Below are 20444 nucleotides of genomic sequence, written 5' to 3' on the forward strand. Positions count from 1 at the left end.
TGTCATTAAAGAGTGAAAATAAAAATAATCAGCTCAACCATTACAGCAGCTTGAAGCAGCGAAGCGATAAGAATGACGTCACACACGTAAGTCAGGTCCTGTTGCGGCTTGTTTGTAAACTCTGATACTTGTTGGCTGAGGGCTGAAGGTTCATGCATTTCAGTTCTGTAATGCTGTGTACTTACAAACACCACTTACAAGCCTTTAGATTAGATTGTTAGTTTTTTTTTAATTAATAATTCATTAATTTTTCTATTAAGTAAACTTTGTCCGAATTGCTCAGCAGGTGAATAAAGGACCAGTTTGCAAAGTAAATATGATGCATTTCCTGAGTAGGAGTGTTATAATCATGACCACACCTACAGCCGTGTGGGAGCCGTGGGAAGGCGCATTAGAGGACTGTCGCACCCTGTCGGACGCATGTCTCCACGCTGAACTTCAGCTGAAAAGAAAGGAAACAAGTGTCTTTTGAAGACAAGAGGAAAAAGCATGAGCACGGATCTGGATGCTGGAGACTTAGAGCTGGATACCGTCTGTGGGACACCTGAAAATCCCACTAGTGATGAACCGCTCCAGAGCTCAGACCATCATCAGACTCATGAACAGGAGCTGGACCCGGTGCTGCTGTGGGTTCCCAGTGGGAGACGTCTAATCTCTGGTTTGGTGGGTCTCAATGTGGTTCTGCTGGGAACCGCTCTGGTGGTCGGCGAAAACTTCAACCCTGAGGGTCTGAGCCACCAGGAGCCTGAGGTGTTCCTGCTGGTGCTCATGGGAATCAGCCTGATCTGGATGTTCTGGTACCTGCTGTGGGCCAGGAGACATCCGGATATAAGCCCGCACAGAGACCACCACGCCGGGGGGGTCCCTGTCATCCGTAAGTTCCCGTGTTCGATCTTTAAAGCAGACTGCTCACAAGGTGTGCTTGGATTTTCTAACAGCGCTTTCATGTCACAGTGGCTCTCCTGCTCTTTGCTGCCTTCAGCCTGCTGCTGTTTGTCTTCAGGGTCGGTTATTTGATGAGTACGAGGGAGTGTAAGCCTGCTGCAACGCTGATTTCACCGTTCATGGAGGCTCCTTTTCTCACTCTGCAGGTAAAATCCGAAGGCAGGCTGGAGAACTGGTGCAAGTTGTTACTGAGAGTGCAGGAAGCTAAGTGCTGGAGCTAAACAGAAAAAAGTGTTTTTCTTTTCTACACTTAGACCAATCAGTCATCTCATGAAAATGAATATTTTATTTCATTATCTGATTCAAAGATGTTCAAGTCATTTGATGAAGAGAAACTGAGTAAAAGGATCAAATTTCTAAGACTTTCACATTTCTGTGGCCAAGGCAACACTGGTCAGCAGGCATTCTACTACAGGGATTATTTCACCTGCGCTTCAGCCAATTTTACCTGTTGACTCCAAATCAAGAAAATGGTGAGATTAGTCATTATATTCCAAATATTGGACGACTGGACAGCATTTAAAAAGCAAGCTTTCTCCAGAAAAAGTAAAGCCAACATTAAGGAAGGTGTTTCTGTTGGTGCTTAAGTCTGTGTCCTTGGCGATGGACAGGGATGGGATATTCACGTTTCGACAACAGGGTTATCGAGTTTAGAAGCGCAGGTGTTTCGAAACACCGCTCCGACGCGTGGGTCAAAACGCCCACGACACGTGACTTTGGAGTTTCGACAGGTGAATCAATGCCGGGGAGGTGCCCAGCACATCCAGGGGGCACAGGAAGTCTTAATATTTAGTCAGATTATTAAGAAGTGGGAAGAAATGGTGCGCAAACCACAGTTTTCAAGCTCACGATAGGCGGTGAAAAGTGGAGCTCATAAAAAGTGAAACATAATCTTGTGATGCACAGTTCTTCTGCAAAGTGGAAAAAAGTACTCGGACCTTTTACTCAAGTAAACATTAAAATCCTTTTTAAGTAGCGTAGCAGTTCACGGGTTGTATGTCGAAAGTGACTGTACTCGTGAAATGACACTTCATGCACACGATAGGCAGTTATTGGGCTAAATTTATGAATTTATTGATGTGCATATATCTTTCATGTTGCAACTGTGGATTTTTCATTACTTAAATATTTTATTAATTGCACTCAAAATACAAAGTGCATGGAAATACATAAACGAAGTACAAGTCTGAATTTTAAGAGGGGAAAAGTGATGAGGATATTTACACTGAGTTGCTAAGCAATATTTACTGACAGTTGCAGCTTGCTTTCTTTAACAATCTCAACGGTGTTCTTTCCTTGTTTGTTTCTATTACACAAATAATACATTATAGTTATTGATAGTGTGGTATAAGATGCAGCTCTGTTAAATGCAGAGATTAGGAACTTCTCAATTAGATATTAGGACCTGAAACTGATGAAATGAATGATTAAAACTTGATCTCAGGTCCAACATGAAGTGAACATTATGCTCATTTTCTCTTACATGCAGATGGACTTCCTTTTCTATCAGGGAATAAAGGAGAAGTGGATTTGCCTTAGATTTAGAGTAATCATTTATGTACTTTATCTGTGTAATTTACTGTGCAGTCCCAGACTGTAGGAGACTGCAGCTGTTCCAGTGAGTGAGCAGATATTGCTAAGAACCATCATCTAATTATTTCTGTGATCAGATTTATTCTGCTAATTTCTAGCTCCATATTTTCACTCTTGAACTCTACTAGAGTAGCTTTGCATGATTTTGAGTTCAAAATAATCCTTATTTTAAAGAAAGGCTTTTGGGTCCACTGAGTATCCTAGTAGAAGGATGCAGCTTTGACAGCTTTGACTAAACTTTTCTCGTTTTTTGCGGTTCACTTTAAGTCAGGCGCTCCTCCTCAGGCTCATCTTTGTCCCTTTCATGTTAAGATTTCAGATCATATGTCGGTTCTTTTTTGTTACATAACTTCACCTTTCCTCTCCACCCTCCCTGATGAAAACAGGCTTGCTGTCATTTCGGGTGTGTCCTTTTTGAATAACTGAACTTTTGTTCCTTTTGTAGACATATTTATTGTGGGCTCACTCCAAAGACTGCATTCACAGACACAAGATAATCACAAGGTGCACATTACTAAATTTACTTTATAAATCATGCATTTTTTTTTCATACATGTGTTACTTTGAGAAAGAGATTTCTAACTTTAGGTTTGCAGGTCTGGACTGATGATGATCCTCTCCACTGATCTACTGCTGTGGCTGAACGCCGTGACAGAGGACAGCATCCACGTGGAGATCGAGCTGGGAAAACGAAACGGCCTCGCTGATGACGACACAATCCCACCTGATGGGGACAGCTCAGACTTAGCAGGTAGATACTGCAAGAAAGGCCACATTCACTCAGGATCCTAAGGTTGTATGGTTGAGCTCACTTTATTCAATTATGATATACGACTTACTAATGTAGCTGCAAGATGGATGCGAAACTAAAAGGAATGTATTTAAAGTTCTCTTCCTTCCTGCAGGGAATTCAACCTGTCAGTGCAACGCGAGCACAGCCTGCCTCGCCTTCAGGAAGGGCTTCGAAATCTTTTTTCCTTTCAACATAGAATACTACCTGATGGCAGGCTGCTTGATCTATGTGATGTGGAAGAACGTGGGCCGCATAACGGGTCCAGATCACCACGTCACTGAGAAGAAGACGCTATATATTGTGTGCACAGGTGGGATCACACTGGGCCTCGTGTTTGGGGGCCTGGTTCTGGCTGCAGGAGTGACTGCCTTCGTTCTCTATCAGGTCTATGTGAGCCAGCCGGAGTTTCGCCTCACCGCCTTCTTCATATTTTATGGCTATCATTTAGTCGTCATGCCCATCATGTCTCTCTGCTCTCTGGTCGGGCTAGTAGTCCAAAGGTTAGAGAGGAGAGCGCATGAAGTGGGGCCTAATCCCTCTCGTAGGCTGGATGTGGTCCTCCTGATGGCGGGGGCTCTGGGCAAGCTGGCTCTGTGCTACTTCGCCGTGGTGGCAGCTCTGGGTATGGGCACCAATGGCCCTCTGGGGGACCTGGATCTGTCCTACTCCCTCTTGAGTCTGCTGGAGCTCATCCTCCAGAACATCTTCATCATTGAAGGCCTCCACAGACACCCACACCTCAGCATCAAGAAGAAGAAGAAGAAGAAGAAGCAGATGAGCAGTATTTTCAAGGTAGCTGCATTCTTTTTTTCAAAACACAATTCAGAAATACTGAAGTTTCATTTGTAATATAACTGTTAACTTGTCCGAAATGAATTTTTCCCAAAATGTTGTTTTCTAAAATGTCATTGAATTTCCTAAAATATTGCAGTTTTGTTGGTTTTCTGTCAGGTTGTTTCAGAGTGTTTTTTTTTAGTCTGTTTTCTGAGATGTAGCTGGATTTTCATTGTTTGTTACATTTCCTGAAACATTGTGTTTTGGGATTTGCTTTTTCTTTTCAGAAAAATTCTTTTCATTTTTACGTTTTCTGAAATCTCATGTTTTCATTCTTTCCATTTTTTTTATTTTATTTATTAATATGTTCTGAAATGGTTCTTTTTGTGCACCTCAGAGCCCCTGTATATTTTACTGATGTGTTGAGAGGCATTAAAATGTTTCATATTTATATTAAAACTCGTTTACAGCTGAAGAAAAAAGCACAAGAGAACAAAAAGACAGATATTTCTCTACTGGAGGCCAAAATATCAGCGCCCCCTACTGTCCAGGAGCAGGAGCCAACAAAACCCTGGGCCAAAAGAGTGAGACAAGAGATCTGCGCTTTCCTCATTCTTTCAAATATCATGGTACTACTGTGTTTTATGAACCCGTTTTGAAAGAATATTTAAAAATGTTCAGTATTTGAATAACACGTAGATGTTCCCTCTTCTTTAGCTGTGGCTGATTCCTGCATTTGGAGTCCACCCGCAGTTCGAGAACGGGCTGGGAAAAGAGTTCTTCGGCTTCACCACTTGGTTTATTATGATGAATTTGGGTCAGCCGCTCAGCGTCTTCTACAGGATGCACTCAGTGGCAGCTTTAACGGAGCTGCTCATCTCTGCATGACACGCACAGACTCCATCCCTTTTAGACTACACGAACCAAAAACTGGATTACTGAATACACAAACCAACTCAAGAACAAGCTCGCCCCTCAACATAGAACTTCATGTTGTTTAAAATATGGAGATGACAGTACCTCGCAGTCTTCTGGCCTGTGCGTCCTGATTTTATTCAAGTTTTTAAAAAAGCATTTTTAAAGTTTTAGGCAGATATATTGGTAGAGCAGCAAATTCAGGACCCCGGGCTCTCTGATGAGATTCTTTTAAAGATTTTTACCTTCCTGTCGTCACACATCGGAGCAACAAGCACTCATATTTTTGGCAAAATAAATAAATGTCCTACAAAACTCACGAGTTTGCCAGATATTGTCATTTTTCCTTTAATTGGACACATTTACACATTCTTCATCTTTACATTACTTGGCATTAAGAATGAGCCGTCCTGATTTTTAATAACAGTTCAGGTGTGAGGAAGATAAACCAGCAGCTCCTCTAAATCCTCTGGATCTCAAACAGCCTGATGTCGGTGTCGTACCAGATCGGAGGGTCAACATTACTGCGAGAAGAAGAAAAAACAAAACGCTAATAAAGGAGTCCACTGAACACATCCCAAAGAATACAGGCAGGTTTATTTACCGTAAGTAGATGACGCCCCAAATGTATGTGCGGAACCACATGGCTGTGCCAGCGTTGGCTTGGTACTTCCTGATGAGGATGGGGTGGGGGACGGGTAGGAGACCCACGAGTGTGCCGTGCTGCAGGAACTTGAGGATTTCCGACTCGTCAGTCAGACCCCTGAGGACGACAATAAACCGCGAGACACTGAGAATAAATCTGACGTCTAAATGTGAAGAATCAATAGTAACTTTTATGTGATAAATCTGTAAAAAGTGCTACTGTTTAAATTTATCAAAATGTTTGATGCTCCACATAAATGAGTTTATTAAAGTGAACGCAAAAATAACTGTTTGTAATCAGACGTGCAACAAATTTCTTTCTTCAAAGAAAAGTGCACGTTTGTTGTAATAAACGTCATACAGACACATAAATGAGGTTATTTATGTTTATGTTTTCAGAGATTAAATATAGAAGTGAAGCTTACAGGTCAAACAAAACAACTGCAGGCAGAAACTAAAGCTTTATGATTCAAAAATTACCTCCACCAAGGAGGTTGTGTTTGCAGGTGTGTGATTCATTGTGTCTGTAAACACGATGGCTCAAAAAGTTTTGAATGAATTCTGTTAAACTGTAGAGCGGGCTCATGTTATCTATTATAATAACATTCCAGGTCTCAGACAAAAACTTTGCATTAAGACAGTTTTGGTTTGTTTCTTCCAACCCTGCCTGGTGCTGCTCATTAATTAATACAGGTATTCATTAGTTATCACATAATGCATCTTTTAGTTTAAAATCTGAGGGATTTCCTACTTGTCGATGCAAATCTTCTCCACCTGAGGAACCAGGACTTGCAGCAACCTCATGATCGTCTGTAGGGGAAGTTTGGCCTTCCACAAGGAGACCTAAATGATGGAGGACGTCACATGACAGAATATACACCCATGGAACAGAAGGTGGAAGGTAAATGTGAGCAGATGAAGGATTTGTTCTGACCCAGTCGGAGTTAGCGCTCCACGCAGCCGTTGATGAGACGCTCGACAGTCGACTCCTCGCCGACTCCGACTGCGCGCGGTTAACCTAACACCAAAAAATAAAACACTTTAACTGCAGCAACTAAACTTCTGTGTGTGTGTGAGAGACGAGCCATCTGCTCACCTCGTGATCTCTCTCAGACTCGCTGTCGCTGGCTCCGGCTGCGATGCTGCTTTTAGACGTGTGCGGAGAGTCCGAATGCGGCACAGTGATCATCGTTCCATCCTGACTCACCTGAGACTTCTCTGTTATCTTATCGATTCCTACAACACATAACACAATCCAGCTCACTTTGCAAGGACTAATTTCACCTAATGGCATGAAGAAGGCCTTTAAAGGAACAGTTCGACGTTTTGGAAACCCCAGATATAGACTAAGTAAAAATCCTCGTTATTTGAATTTCTACTGGTAGTTCTCAGTAATCTTACTTCCTACCTGGAGTGGCCTCTAAGCTGGCTTTGAGTGTGCCGGGCTCGGCGGGTACAGCAGGTCTGGAGCCCTCCATGGACTCATTCTCTACAGAGTTCGTCCTAGAGATTCCCGTCCTCTTCTTCTTTTGCAGGGCCCTCTGAATAGACGCCGTGTCGGACGGCAGGTTGGCCAGCTGGTGGAAAACGTTTCGCTTACGGATGATGGAGTACACCAGGTTGAAGTTACCTGTGAAAGGAGGGTTCAGATTGTTATTTGGGCAAAAGCAGTGACCTGCAAACCGATGAGCCCGTGTCTGCATTCTCACCATCAAACTGATACTGGATGATGTTGTTGCAGACCTCCAGCAGGAAGAAGACCAGGTGGTGGTTCTGTGGCGAGGAGAAGAGGAACCAGGGCGTGGAAAAGGCCTCCAGGAGGTGAAGCAGTTTGTTGGCTGCCACCATGGACAGGCTCTTTAGGTAAGGTGAAACTGTGGAAGCACAAAAGGTCATCCCAAGGCTTAAGCAGCTCTGTTGTTCCTCCACCAGGGGGCAGCATTTGCACTGTAATACTCACTGTTCACTATGATGGTGAGCAGGCAGTCGAACAGAGGCTGGAGACGCTGGTGTCCGCTGGAGATGATTTTGTGGAAGATCTAAACATGACAAAGTACTTGGAACAAAATCAGTGGAGACTGAAAACAAAACTAAAAACACTCGAGCTTCCATCACAAGGTCAAACCACAAAACATATCCTGTCTTATAAAAACGCAAAAAACTATGATGTCCTGAGATCTTTAGGAGAGCATTTAATTGAAAATGCAAGACCAGAATGTACATGACATTTAGTTACAATTAAAAAGAGGGAAAACGTTTTATTCCAGGTCAAATTAAAATGTATTTATAATACAAAGTCAAAAAATCAGATTAATCCAAGTTTTTGTTTTGTTTTTTGTGGTTGTTGCTGCAATTTCTTTCTGCGTTAATTAAATACCTGCTGCAGTAACAGGAACCATCCACAGATACTGGTAAAGCTGAAAGCTGGAGGATCAGGCGATCTACCTCCCTGCAAGGCCTCAGCACCATTAACTGGAGCCTCTGAACTTTGTGTGAATCTTATTATTCTATCACTTATCACCAATTAAATATCTGTAAATGTGCATCGTTAACCAAGTTTGCTATCGTTAGCTGATAACTGCATAAGAATCCTGCACACATCCATCTTTTATATCCAGTCTAGACCACAGGTGTCAAACTCCAGTCGTCGAGGGCCGCCTTAATGACCTACTAAAATTAGTAGGTCATTAGCAAGACTCTAATGAAGCTGACTGCATGCTGAGGATGCAGTTCAGCCACTTGATTCATGCTACAGACGCCCAGGAGTGAATGAACATGGTGCAATAAAAGTACTTTTAGAAGTACATTTTTCCAAACACTTACATTTATTTAAATGTACTTGAGCAGGGTTGGGTGCTGCCACCTCAGCATGCAGTCAGTTTAATTCAGGTGTGCTGCAGCAGGGACACATGGAAGAGTTTCAGGACACTGGCCCTCAAGCACTGGGGTTTGATACCCCTGGTCTAGACACAAAACGGACCGTGTCTTTCTTGATCTACTACAGAGGTTAAAACTTTCCTGACTGAAATGTCCAGTTAGCACTTTGTAGTTCTCAGTACTATCCAGAAAGCCAATAAAGCCGGGCATGTTTTACCAGGTGACTGATAATTCGCTAACCCAAGAGTGCGCTCCATCCCTCGGTTTCTTTCTGCCAAACACAGGATTTTCTGCCTTCATTCGTGGATATATGTAAGAAATAGAGTCTCTCATTTATTTCACGCCATAACGTCTCACCACTATGAGCAGGTCGGCGTGGGTTCCTGTGAACACAGCAATGTCCATGGGCACACGGAGAGCGTACGGCTTGTTCAGACGGACGCCAAAGTTTCTTTCTCCACTCAATAGCAGCAGGATGAAGACGCCGATGTGCATGAGGCCGAGCCGAGCTGCAGACGCGCACAGGGGAAATGTTTTGTTTTGTTTGTAACACAGGGAGCGATGACAGTTTATACAGATTTATATTTAATGTTTCACACGCACGGAGACGTGACTCACACTGATCCGCTCGGGCATCGTTCAGGTAGAAGAGGATGGGAATCAACATGTCCAACACGTCGCTGCTCTTCAGGACAAAGAAGAGGAATTTCTAAAACACAAAAACAACAAAATCAGGTTTGGCTTGTTTGCTCCACTTTACTCCACTACACATACAACTTCATCAGCATTCTCCATTCTGTCTGCCCCGCACACACCTATGAACCAGGACTAAGTCCACATTAAGAAAAACTGAGAAGAATCCAATACTTTGATTATTCTTGTTTATTTTGAGAATAAAGTTTTTTTCACAAAGATGTGAAATTACGACTTTAATCTAGGATCTTATTTTTTATTACTACTATTGTTAATTTCATTATACTAAAGTGCTACTTCAAGATTAAAGTCGTAACAGTATTTTACGAAATAAAATAGAAAAAATATTTTCAGTTAATTCTTGAACTACTACTTCAAAATTTATCTTGAAATTTTGACTTTACTCCCAAAATGAACACCAATCATAAAAAGGAAAAACACAGAACCATGATGTGTTTTTGTAATCAAAGCCTTCACCAGCAGGGGGCAGCATTTTACCACAGACTGTGTCGAAATGTTCTCATTTCTCCTGATTATTTCCTTTTCCCCATTCTGCCATTTAAACACTGTTTTGAATGAGGGTTACATGTGAGGGCCACACTTACGCTTGTTTATCTATTTAGCAGTAAAAACTTCAGTCAGTATCAGTAATGTCCCATACAAACACACTGTGCTCTCCACATTCAGTTCACTAGGACCTAACCATCGTGGTTGCACATAAGCAGCTGTTTTTGTTGATGAAATATTCTCATTTCCTGTGAATCCCTTGGCTTCCTGTTGCATTTCGTGCTCGCACCTTGTTGAAGTCGCAGAATTTCCAGAAGAGGATCAGCAGCTCCTGGTGGAACTGGATCTTCTTGGTGGATCGGGGCAGATAAGTCTGGATGAGAGGGTTGTTGAGCAGCCGAGCCAGACCTTTAAGGACAAAGCTCAAGTCCTGATGAACAAACAAAGAGAACACACACTCATAAACATCCCACAGGATCATGCTGTTAGCTGCTGAACGGCTGGATGTTTCAGTACCTCCTCTCTGTGTATCCTGGAGAGATAATTCACAAACAGGTTGTCAGGTCCACCAGGCTGAAAAATAAATCAACATCAGTGTTTATATTTTAAATCATAAACTAAAAAAAATATACTTGTATATATGTGGATTAATTACTCACTGTATGTACCTCTTGCTCCTCCTCAGCTGAGGGGCATGTTGAGGGGTCCAGGGCCTGGAGGGCGGCGCTGGCGGCCGAGCCAGCCTCGTGCTCCAGGGTGACGATAAGGATCTGGACCGCCTGCTCCACCAGCTGCTCTCGGTAGTCTGAGAACAGCAGGTGGTTGTACGGGATGCCGTAGCCCACGGGGTCGTAGGCACACACCACATTGAGCAGGGAGGTGAACAGAGGCAGGGCGTGTCTGCGAAAAACAGGTGGAGGTGAGTCTGCACAAGCTTAACGAGGATGAATGAAAGGCTGTAGTGATGTATACCCCCGCTCTGTATGTCAAATATTACTGTACACAGACCTACAAACACTCCTTAAATGTATTCCCTGTTTTTAGTTTTTAAGACGGATGAATTCACTGTCGCAAAGGTTTTGGATTTTCTAATAAATTCAACGTTAAAACAGAGAAGCAGAGAGTGCAATTCAACAGGAGAGAGGTTATCTCACTGCGTCTGGTGAGGTGTTGTCAGGTATAAAGTCACCTGTTGTCTGTGGAGCAGAAGAAGGAGATCCAGGGGTTGAGGACTTTGTTTTCAGCGGAGGGAGGAAGGTACATGGCTTCAGAGAAGCAGGTGAGGAGTAACTTCAGCAGCTCTGTCCTGGAAAGGGCGTTAGCACAGGATGGAGGGATGTCAGTAGGTGAATTCAGCCTGATACAAACTGAATTTGCGAGATAGAAAAAGAATGATTATAATCAGGAATCTGTAGTGATGTCTAATCTGGGGGTTTCCAATAAGGTTCATCATTTTAGAAGATTAAATTCAGCAGCACAGCTTTACTTATTACTGCATACAGAAAACAAACACATCGTTTCTTCTATTAACGGCAATTAAAAAGAAACGGCTCGTCGTCCAGGCTGAAGCTGTTAGAGCGCAAGCAGGAGCGCTCAATACTGATTTGTTGTTCACGTGAGGTTTTTTTCTGTTTGGCTGGTCACATTCATCTTTTTAATCTTCACTTGGCCTGCTGAAACCAACAAATCTGGATCAGATGACAAAAACAGAGTATAAATAGAGAAAAACTTTGACTTGTGCTTTTTCCAAAGCAACGGCCTCTTTGGGGCGAGTGTGGATGCAGAGGTGGAGCTAAGACTGGTTGGATATGGATGTGACTGACTTCAATGAAACAGATTCTTCCAAAATTTCAAAAAGACTCCCGCACCGAGACGCTCAGCCCAGGCACATTAATTCTGATTACATTTTTGCATTAGTTCCACATGTGCAGGGGCCCAAATCAGTATTGATTACATACATGTAAGCTCAGACATGAGCCAACACTGCGATAACCAGCACTGAAAGGATGCTGCAGTCTCACCTGTTCAGGTCGTGGACGTAGTTCAGAGGAGGTGCCTGAGCGAAGCCCACGCCGGCCTCCCAGATGTACTCACAGCTGTCTATGGCTCGTATGTCATCAGCTGTATCCTGCAGCAGAGACAACAGGTAAAACATTCAGTGATCAGGGCCTGATTCACCTCCCGAAGGTCCCCAAGAGCTGAAATTACTAATGAGCTGAACTGATGCCAGGTTTGATAATTGATTATGAATTGACTTGAAGCTGAAAGTTCTCTGATATCAGCTTTGCAAACGTGACCTCTGCAGGAACGGTCGTTCTCAAGGCGGGGCCACAGAGGTCACTGAAAGGTGGAGCTTGACTCATAGGAATGTACTGTCTGTGTGTTTGTGACGCCAAGAGCTTCTCTAACACACTTGGCATTCCTCCCCCCGCCTCACACCTGGAGGGAGAGGCGGTGTGTGGAGTGTTAGGCTCATTTACTCACAGACGTGGATTCTTGTCCACAGCTGGAGGTCTAAACAGAGCTCCGGGACTGTGTTCACACCTACTTCTACCATGCAAGTCAAAAAAATGGACTAAGCTAAGCCCTCTGCTGACAATATCTGCATGTAACACCTCCACAGAGATAACTACAGCTTTATGAATAGATGTGACAAGGTGCTAACGCTGTAAGTGAACTGACAGTGCCACGTACGCCACACAGCGAAGTTCACTGGTGTCAAACGCCAGCCGCAGTGAACTCTGATGTGCTTCTTGAAGCGTGGGATACTCTTTAAAAGCAAAAGCTTTGCATAGCCGTTCAGCACAAGTCACTTTCTTTACGAAAGGAAGTTATTTTAGACCTTTGAAGAAGTGTCCAAACCAAGTACGGGACGGGGACCTACACCAAACATCTGAAAGTGAAACAAAAAGGAAGCAGGTCACTGAATCCTTTTCCTCTGATGAGCATAGGATACACACAGACTGTATGTGAAAGATGGACATAGCAGCCCTCACGTCACCCACTGACTAGTGTATGCAGTGAGAAGCCTTGAGCTGAGCAGTGTTGCTATCTCATTCTTTTTGAAACCCGTGAGACCGAGGGACACTGCATGCTCATTATACCGTAATGCAGACCTTCCTTTATTGTTTTCATTTATTCTAAAAGGAACCACAATAAAAAAAAACATTAACTTCTAATAAATAAAGCTTAAAACTCATAATGGAGACCATAAACTCATTAGGAAAGTGTTTACTTAGGTCACAAGACAAGCGAGCTTTCTGCATGAGTACATTTATTTACGTGCTGTGCAGTGTTGAGATTTTATGTTTTAGCCACTCGTGTCACACAGGAGGGTCTGTAGATGCAAGCAGGGGCGTCTGACCTCTGCATCACTAAATCCGTACCAGGAAGTGAAAGCTGAAATTCAAGGCCCAAATGAGGTTTCCCTCCAGCCATGTGTTTCTTTGTGCACACGCCTGCTTCACGCCTCAGAGGTCACTGGGGCAGGTGGGAACAAACAGCAGCTGCTGGCTATTTTCCACCTTCTCCTGCACAATTTCCTTGATTTTAACATTTCCTCGTGAGGTAGCAAGGAGTAAGGAGTCATCTGATGAGATCACCTCCCAGTCTCTCAAACGTCTGAATGTTTGCTGAGCACAATAAAGACGTTTCCACCCTTTCCAAACATGGCCCCTCTCCTCGCGTCCCACAGAGTCACTCATTAACTTGAGCTACCGCCCGAGAAGCTTGTGTTAAGAGATAACAGCGCTAAGAGGTGCTGCCACAGGAGTAAATAACAGGCTTACTTCTTTTATATGAGCTGTAAAGTGCTGACACGGCTGACGATTCATAGCTAAAACAAAGCAAACAAACCACGACTCTGGAAGGCATAACTCCAAACCACCTTCAGGTCAATATTTTTATATGTCTAATCCTTTATCTACCTGAACTTTTTGTTTTCAGTGTTAATTAACAAATACCATGTTAAGACCCTAAAAGCCCAGAAATTAAATATTTCAAACCCAACAATCCCAACAATCAAACAACCTCCTACGAACAAGTACTCGGTGACAGTGGGAAGGAAAAACACCCTTTCAACAGGGAGAAACACAGGGCAGAACCAGGCTTACGGAGGGGGCAGCTGTGACCAGTTACATAATGAGTAAGGCTACTTTTGCATGGTCAGTGCTGCGGGGGGTTGCCAGACTCACCGGGCTGTTCTTCTTGTGGCTCTGGATGGTGAAATCTGGACAGAAGAGCAGGTCAGCAATGGCCAGCAGCAGGGACTCAGCCAGAGGCCGACCTTCATCATCAACATCGCAGTCCAAGTGCTGGAGGGAGAAGAGCTGAGGCTGTGACTCTTATGGTACTTTTACTGTATCGTTGCTGGTAAGTCAATTTGTTGTCTTTGTGCTGCTCTGGATCCATTTCAGAATTGTTTTTTATGTCATTTGAGTCCCAATTAGTTGCTTTAAATCACAGACTGTATATAGAAAGTAACATGTAGCGTAAAGCCAATGGCCCATCAACTTAAAGTTTATTCTTAATTATGGCCAGCAAGGGGCGAATACTCCGGTCAAGTCTAGTTCTATAGAAATCTTTGGGAAAATTACCCTCATTTCCTTTGCTATATCAACTCAGCAATATTATTCCTGATGACATTATAGGGTTAATTGCTTGCATTACATTTTATTGACTATAGCACAATGATTATCTTTGAAATTATGGTCCCCATAAGCACAGCTTAGTAAAGCTTTTCTGTGTGACAGACAGCTCATTAGCCCGTGAGTGTCAAAAAAGGTCTAATTTTTTTTGTTTATTTGGTGGACAAAACAACCAAACCAGCTTCCAAAAATGTGCTTTTTTCTGTCATGTCTTGAGTTAAAAGATGAGTACTGCTATTCGCTAACTCAAGTCACTGGCTGGCTCAGCAGGATCCCTGAAAATGGAGGAAACACCTGGAGTGTAGCTGCTGTCACTCCAAAAAGCATGCATAATGGACATAACCCAAATAAACCAAAAGTCATTCTTATTACGTCTCATTTTGTGTCCTGGAAAGAGAAATTATGAGCTAAACTGACATTTTACCCTTGTATCTATACTTTATTCAAGGCTAAGCTACCTAGCTGCTGGTTTTAGCTTCATGTTGAGCAAACAGACAAGAAAATGATGGATGGGTCATCACATTTAACTCTAAACCACATACACAGGTTTTTCCAAACACTGTCCACTTGTATCTTTCAACAGCATAAATCCATCATCAAATATAAGAGTTCAACCATCCATTAGCCACACAGAGTCGTTTCATTCATACAACGCAGAGTAATCAGCCTGCTCCAACCTGCAGCTGCTCTGCACTTTATTTCAGTCCCCCACTTTCATTAAGAGACATTCAATCCCTTCTAAATTCAACCGCTGGCCAGAAAGAGCAGGAGACACAATATGGGCAGTGTTTGGACGCGGTCCCCTGTCGACCGGGTAACCAGAGACCCAGCAGCCCTAGGTGGGAAACGGGGGGAGAGCAGGGAGAGGAGGGGTTTGGACAGACACGTCAAAGCATCAGCAATCTCATCTCACACTGCAGAGTCTGTTCTGAAAATCAGTTGGAACCATCGCTTTGAACCGGCGCAGATTATTAAGGGTGGAGATATCAGAGAGGCTCAAGTCCTCAGATATCTGCAGAGCCGACAGATTAAACCTAACAAACTGTCTGCAAGCTAACAGATTTCCTCCAACTGCTTTTTCTGAGACGTGGCAGGAGTTCTTCCTCTTCCTCATTTGCAAAGATCGGTTTTATGAACTATAGATTCTGACTTTTTTGTCTCTACTTTTGATTGAAAAGTTACTAAAAGCATTTAATCAGCTACCAGTGGAAACAACTAATACCTGTAAAACATATAAATATCATCATTTCAATGATATGTGACAATGAAGCTGCAAATATTTGGTGTTTTGACTTGGAATAAATGAAATGAAATGGCCAGTATAGGTAAGACTAAAACAGCCACGTAGATGAATACATTAAAAGATGTCAGCGCCGTACCCCCGCTCTGCCGGGGATGGTGGACCAGAAGAAGCCCCTCCAGTCGGCGTCCTCGAAGATGTAGGGCAGGATGCGGGTGAGCAGGCGGGTGCAGTTCAACACGGTCTGGCGCTCCTTCTCCGAGGGGCAGCCGGAGTCTGCTCCCCGGACCAGCCTCTCCACCGCCTGGGAAAAAAGCAACACAAGTATCGTGCAAATATGAGATGAAATAACCAAGACAGAAAAAAGTATGCTCTTATTTATTCACCCGATAAATAATTTTATTTAAAGGCCACAAAAAGTGTTGGAAAATTCTATTTTCACCAGGCGACTGAAGCATCAAGCTTCTGATTAGTGAGCGGACTCATTAGTTTGAGCTTTGTTGTTATTACAGCGACTCATTCTTCTAAACTCTTTTATTACCAACCTACGTGACTTCATCATACTTGTAGGTGTAAAACTATGTCAGCAAATTGGGTTTGGACCCCAACCCCAATCAGTGTGACCATCATGCATGACCAGCTAGCCTTGGTAGCTGCACTAAAATACATTAATACTTGCAGCTGTTTCTGTCCAGCAGCTACTTCTTTGAGGTTATAGTGAAAAGCATGGGTCGTTCCACATGAACCAAATAAAACCTCGGGAGTTTTTAAAAAGCACATCTTTTTGTCACATGACCTTCATCCAGTCACCAAAGCAGCTCTCTGCCCTTTAAAACCTTAAACTACCAAATAATCTTCAGACTTAGTTTCTCTGTTTTTCTGCATTTCTATAAATGACGTTTGACCTTTGCCATCAAACTGTGGGAACAACAAACAGCTGCATTCCTTTGTCTCCAACTGTATCCAGGATGGACAAAAGCTGCTCTAAAGCTACGTACAGAAGTCCTCGCAGCTGGTGGCAACTAAGATCAGACAGAGGACGTCCTAAAAAGCCTTAAACATGTGAGAGAGGGCCAACACAGGGCAGTGTGTTTAAGGTTTCATTCCATGTGGGAGTAAAACTGATTTATACAGCAGTTTAAGGCTGAAAGTAACTCTGCGCAAAAAACTCTAAACTGACTCAGAAACAAGACGATTACACCCTCAGTCCTGATACTGAGTCACGCTTGCCCCAGTCCTGAGGATGTCAGGTTACCTTGTAGCAGAGCGTTGCCAGGTTTGACGGAGACTCCTCTCTGACGGCTCTGATCTCTGCCGCAGGAACCAGAGCGAAAACATCCTGAGCCGTGGCGGAGGAGTCCACCCAGAACTGATCCCAGAACACGTCGTCTGAGGCTTCGACGGGCTGCAGGAGAGGAAACGCACACTAACATCAGTGTGTGTGTGTGCGCGCATGTGGCTCATCTGCTGCTAAATACATTGTGTTGATGAGAAGGTACGATCTTTCCTTTTTGCTTCATGGCCCACAGAAAACATAACCAAGGATCAACAAGCTTATCCAAATTATTCACATAGAGTAACACATTTAATTCTCTGTCAGTCAACTGAATGAATTAACATCATTTACATTATTGATAACTTAGTGATTTTATTTTCCCATTAACTAATTAACCATTTCAAAGCTAAATAAAAAAAAGGCTGAACATAAAAAGATCTCAAACGTTTTGAGTCACCCTTCATTTTCTTCATAATTTCCATAGGAAATAGGAGCAGTGACCTATGGAAACATCTGCAAACATGTTATAAGAGGCAAAAACAGAGTTTGACAGTAAATATTTGGTGTTACTGGCTTTATTCCTCAGCACAGCCTGAACTCTCTGAGGCAGCTTTCTGTAATTTATTTCAGGAACAGCTCTCTAAGCCTCTTGCGTCCCAAAAGATCTTCTTTTGCTCCATCCTCTGTCAAGTTTTCCAAGTTTTCCAAGCTCTGGGGAGGCTACTCCATCACTGATAGTCTAGCCAATCAGAATGTACTTTTCTGTGTTCATAATCTCATAAATTCTCAGTTCTCAGTGTACAACACCACAGAGGGATGTAGCTGATGAGCCGTAGCATGAAGATATGGGACAGAGTTGTTGAAGCTAGGTTAAGAAGAGAGGTGATGATCAGTGAGCAGCAGTAATGCTGAGAAAGAGCGCTGCAGAGAGAGAAGGTCACAAGGAGCTAGACTGTGTCTTTGTGGATCAGAGAAAGAATAAGAATAAGAGAGGAACTGTGGAGCTGAATGAGGAAGTCATGTGAGACAGTGGTGAGGTGTGCTGAAGGAGCGAGAGGTGGGATCGAGGTGGGATTTGATCACGGATGTGCTCTGAGCCCCAGGCTGACAGATGAGATCAGGCAGGAGTGTCTGTGGACTCTGATGTCTAAGCAAACAATCGATTAATCAGACAAAGTAAGTTCTTTAAAGATCTCCTTCGGTCTGACCAACACTGAAAAATAAAGATGATGCAGGTTTAACCCAGGATAAATATACTTGAAAATTGATTCTGATTTGTCTATTTTAGCTAATCAACCAATCACTTCTGCTTCGAACACAAGAGTCCATATGAGCCCATAAACACACTGATTCCAGCTTTACCAGCAGCTGACCTAACATCTGTTTCATGCTACAGCAAACCACTACCCACACACCACCTGGAGCAGTTTCGATCACTCGACCAATCGATTAACGTTGCAGCTGTCCCGTCCAGCCCTGTTACCTTTAAACGCACCTGTCAGCCAGAGAAACGACTGCTGGCCAAAAACTGACGCAATCTTTAATATTCCTTCAGCATTTAATATTTCCATCTGCACATTAAAGCCGTTTAAGGATCACGTCACAGACAAAGTCCAAAACGACTGTTTGGAGTCCCTCAAACTGCATAAGAAAAAGAAAAAATCCGTATTCTGAGAGGCAAGCTTCCTTTCTGTTTAAAAATCCTCGTTTATGAAATAACTCCAATGATTTTTTCAGGTTTTTCTCTCCACTTTGTGTGACGTACGCTGCCATCTGGCACTCCAACTTTATCTCCACATCTCCACTAACGCTAAAAGCCAAACGCTCAGCGGAAGTTTCCTCATGTCACCTTTTAAAGAAAACAAACCCCGACCTGAGTTTTGGTTGTCAGCTGGACCACCGCTTTCCTGAAGTGAAGTTTGCTGTCTGCGTTTCCCATTTTTCTGTCTCCAGCCACCTGCTGCCTGCCTGCCTGGATCCACAGGGAGGATAATCTGCCTCATCCACAGCGCTATGCGGCCGCTGCGTTCAGGTGCAGCTCGGAAAACTCACGCTCATGCTGCTTCCAGCGTAACAACTCTCACGTCGCGATTGTGTTTAATTCAAACACACATTTCATTATTTGTTTGTACTAAAAACAAGTATGAATATTTGTGAAAATAAATGATACATAAATCCAAAGTAAAGATGAGCCTGTGCAAAACTGGGAGGAAGCTAAAGCCACGTATAAACCCCCCTCAAAGAAACCCAAGCACAATAAAGTGGAATAAAATAACCTACACTAAAGCTTCAACTTAAATCTTAAATAAAGAAGCTAAGCTGCTTTATGAAGAAACAGGGAGATGTTGTAATATCCGTGTATGCATTTTCGTAGGAATATTGCAATATGGAATTTTTTTTTTTTTTTTATGATTTCATGGAAAATTCCCAAACATTTAGTAAACCTCCCCAAAAGAAGAGTTTTTGTAGGACAGACACGAGAAGACAAAGTCTTCTATAAGCCGTTTCATAGCAAACTGAACAAACGAATAAAATACTTTATTTAAAAAGTTATTTTAAAAAAATGAATAAAATAACAATGAAAAGTTTTGTGGTTAAACAAAGAAAGAATTGGAAATGTGAAATATGGAAATTATCCGAATATCTACGAATGCATTAAAAGCACGTTAGCTAAAAAATGCCACAAAACAAGTAAACAGACAAATAAATAAATTCAGTATTAACGAATTAAAGGCACATTATTAATACCAAAAAAACAATAAAACAATAAGGGTTTTATATGCTAACAAATATAAATAGAAATATATGTAGATAAAATAAGAGAAAACCAACCGAATATCACAAAGTAAAATAAAAGATATTCAACAACATTTAACGGATAAAACATGTTAAACCATCCTGGAAAAAATACATATTTAAAACGGTATCAATCAAATTATTGTTTATTATTGCGATATGTAATTAAAATCAGGATTTTCCTAAATTAATAGAATCGTTAATTAGCTCATCTGTCTCAATAAGAGTTGTAGCGATTACCTCGAGTCCCTGAAGGCAACATCAGCCTAACAGGATCCAAACGAGGCGACTTCCGGGATCCTAATGTACATATTTGCCTTCGTGCTTTTCTCATTCTTCTTCAGTTTGCTTTCGTTTACATACAGGAACATTCAAGAGATCACTGAAAATACGTCATCGTGACGCCACAGTCACCTGCATCTTCATGTCACCTGAAGGCAGGAAAGTGATGCTCGTTAACGTGCACCGTTAGCGCACACAGAGCCCCTTCAGGTCCAGTCAGGATAAATGAGTTCTGGCGTTTATGGAGCAACAGCGACATCCAGTGACTTCACTGCAAAAACAGGCCAATCACTTACAATTAATGTCAGTACTGTTTATATATATATCGAGTTATTTTAACTTAAAGTTTAACAGCACATTATTACATTTAATAGCAAAAATGCGTATAAAAAATGCGTATATATTTAGTTGTGTATGATCCAGTTTTGCAGCTTGGTACAGAGCCCACCACTGTGTTTTTGT

At 42.6% G+C, this 20444-nt stretch overlaps 2 protein-coding genes across 2 annotated transcripts; one reads left to right on the plus strand and one right to left on the minus strand.

Moving 5' to 3' along the window:
- Positions 1–489: 489 nt before the first annotated feature.
- Positions 490–5239, plus strand: LOC134633439 (proton channel OTOP3-like). The gene is made up of 7 exons (XM_063482283.1): positions 490–874; positions 955–1091; positions 2984–3042; positions 3135–3289; positions 3444–4123; positions 4576–4734; positions 4823–5239. Exons 1-7 carry the CDS (start codon positions 490–492, stop codon positions 4991–4993), a joined length of 1746 nt encoding a protein of 581 aa, XP_063338353.1. The 3' UTR covers positions 4994–5239.
- A 144-nt stretch (positions 5240–5383) lies between these two features.
- Positions 5384–18871, minus strand: hid1b (HID1 domain containing b). Its single transcript, XM_063482092.1, has 19 exons — positions 18778–18871; positions 16884–17033; positions 15768–15932; positions 13936–14055; positions 11764–11870; positions 10932–11048; positions 10411–10642; positions 10259–10315; positions 10032–10172; positions 9161–9251; positions 8900–9051; positions 7626–7704; positions 7375–7539; positions 7074–7295; positions 6762–6901; positions 6600–6683; positions 6417–6508; positions 5625–5783; positions 5384–5544 (listed from the first exon to the last, which is right to left on the minus strand). The coding sequence occupies exons 1-19, from the start codon at positions 18841–18843 to the stop codon at positions 5481–5483; spliced, it is 2403 nt and encodes an 800-aa protein (XP_063338162.1). The 5' UTR covers positions 18844–18871; the 3' UTR covers positions 5384–5480.
- Positions 18872–20444: the final 1573 nt, after the last annotated feature.

The sequence above is a fragment of the Pelmatolapia mariae genome, linkage group LG8 (assembly GCF_036321145.2).
Source record: "Pelmatolapia mariae isolate MD_Pm_ZW linkage group LG8, Pm_UMD_F_2, whole genome shotgun sequence".
Lineage (NCBI taxonomy): Eukaryota > Metazoa > Chordata > Actinopteri > Cichliformes > Cichlidae > Pelmatolapia > Pelmatolapia mariae.

What these genes read in the sequence shown, in the direction of transcription:
- LOC134633439 (XM_063482283.1), top strand. Translation starts at nt 490, where the DNA reads ATGAGCACGGATCTGGATGCTGGAGACTTAGAGCTGGATACCGTCTGT. An exon ending in CGGGGGGGTCCCTGTCATCC is followed by an intron (nt 875 to 954) that starts GTAAGTTCCCGT and finishes TTCATGTCACAG; the next exon opens with TGGCTCTCCTGCTCTTTGCT. An exon ending in GGACAGCTCAGACTTAGCAG is followed by an intron (nt 3,290 to 3,443) that starts GTAGATACTGCA and finishes TCCTTCCTGCAG; the next exon opens with GGAATTCAACCTGTCAGTGC.
- hid1b (XM_063482092.1), bottom strand. Translation starts at nt 18,843, where the DNA reads ATGGGAAACGCAGACAGCAAACTTCACTTCAGGAAAGCGGTGGTCCAG. An exon ending in TGGCAACGCTCTGCTACAAG is followed by an intron (nt 15,933 to 16,883) that starts GTAACCTGACAT and finishes CTTTTTTCCCAG; the next exon opens with GCGGTGGAGAGGCTGGTCCG. An exon ending in GAGAAGATTTGCATCGACAA is followed by an intron (nt 5,784 to 6,416) that starts GTAGGAAATCCC and finishes TGTCGTCCTCAG; the next exon opens with GGGTCTGACTGACGAGTCGG.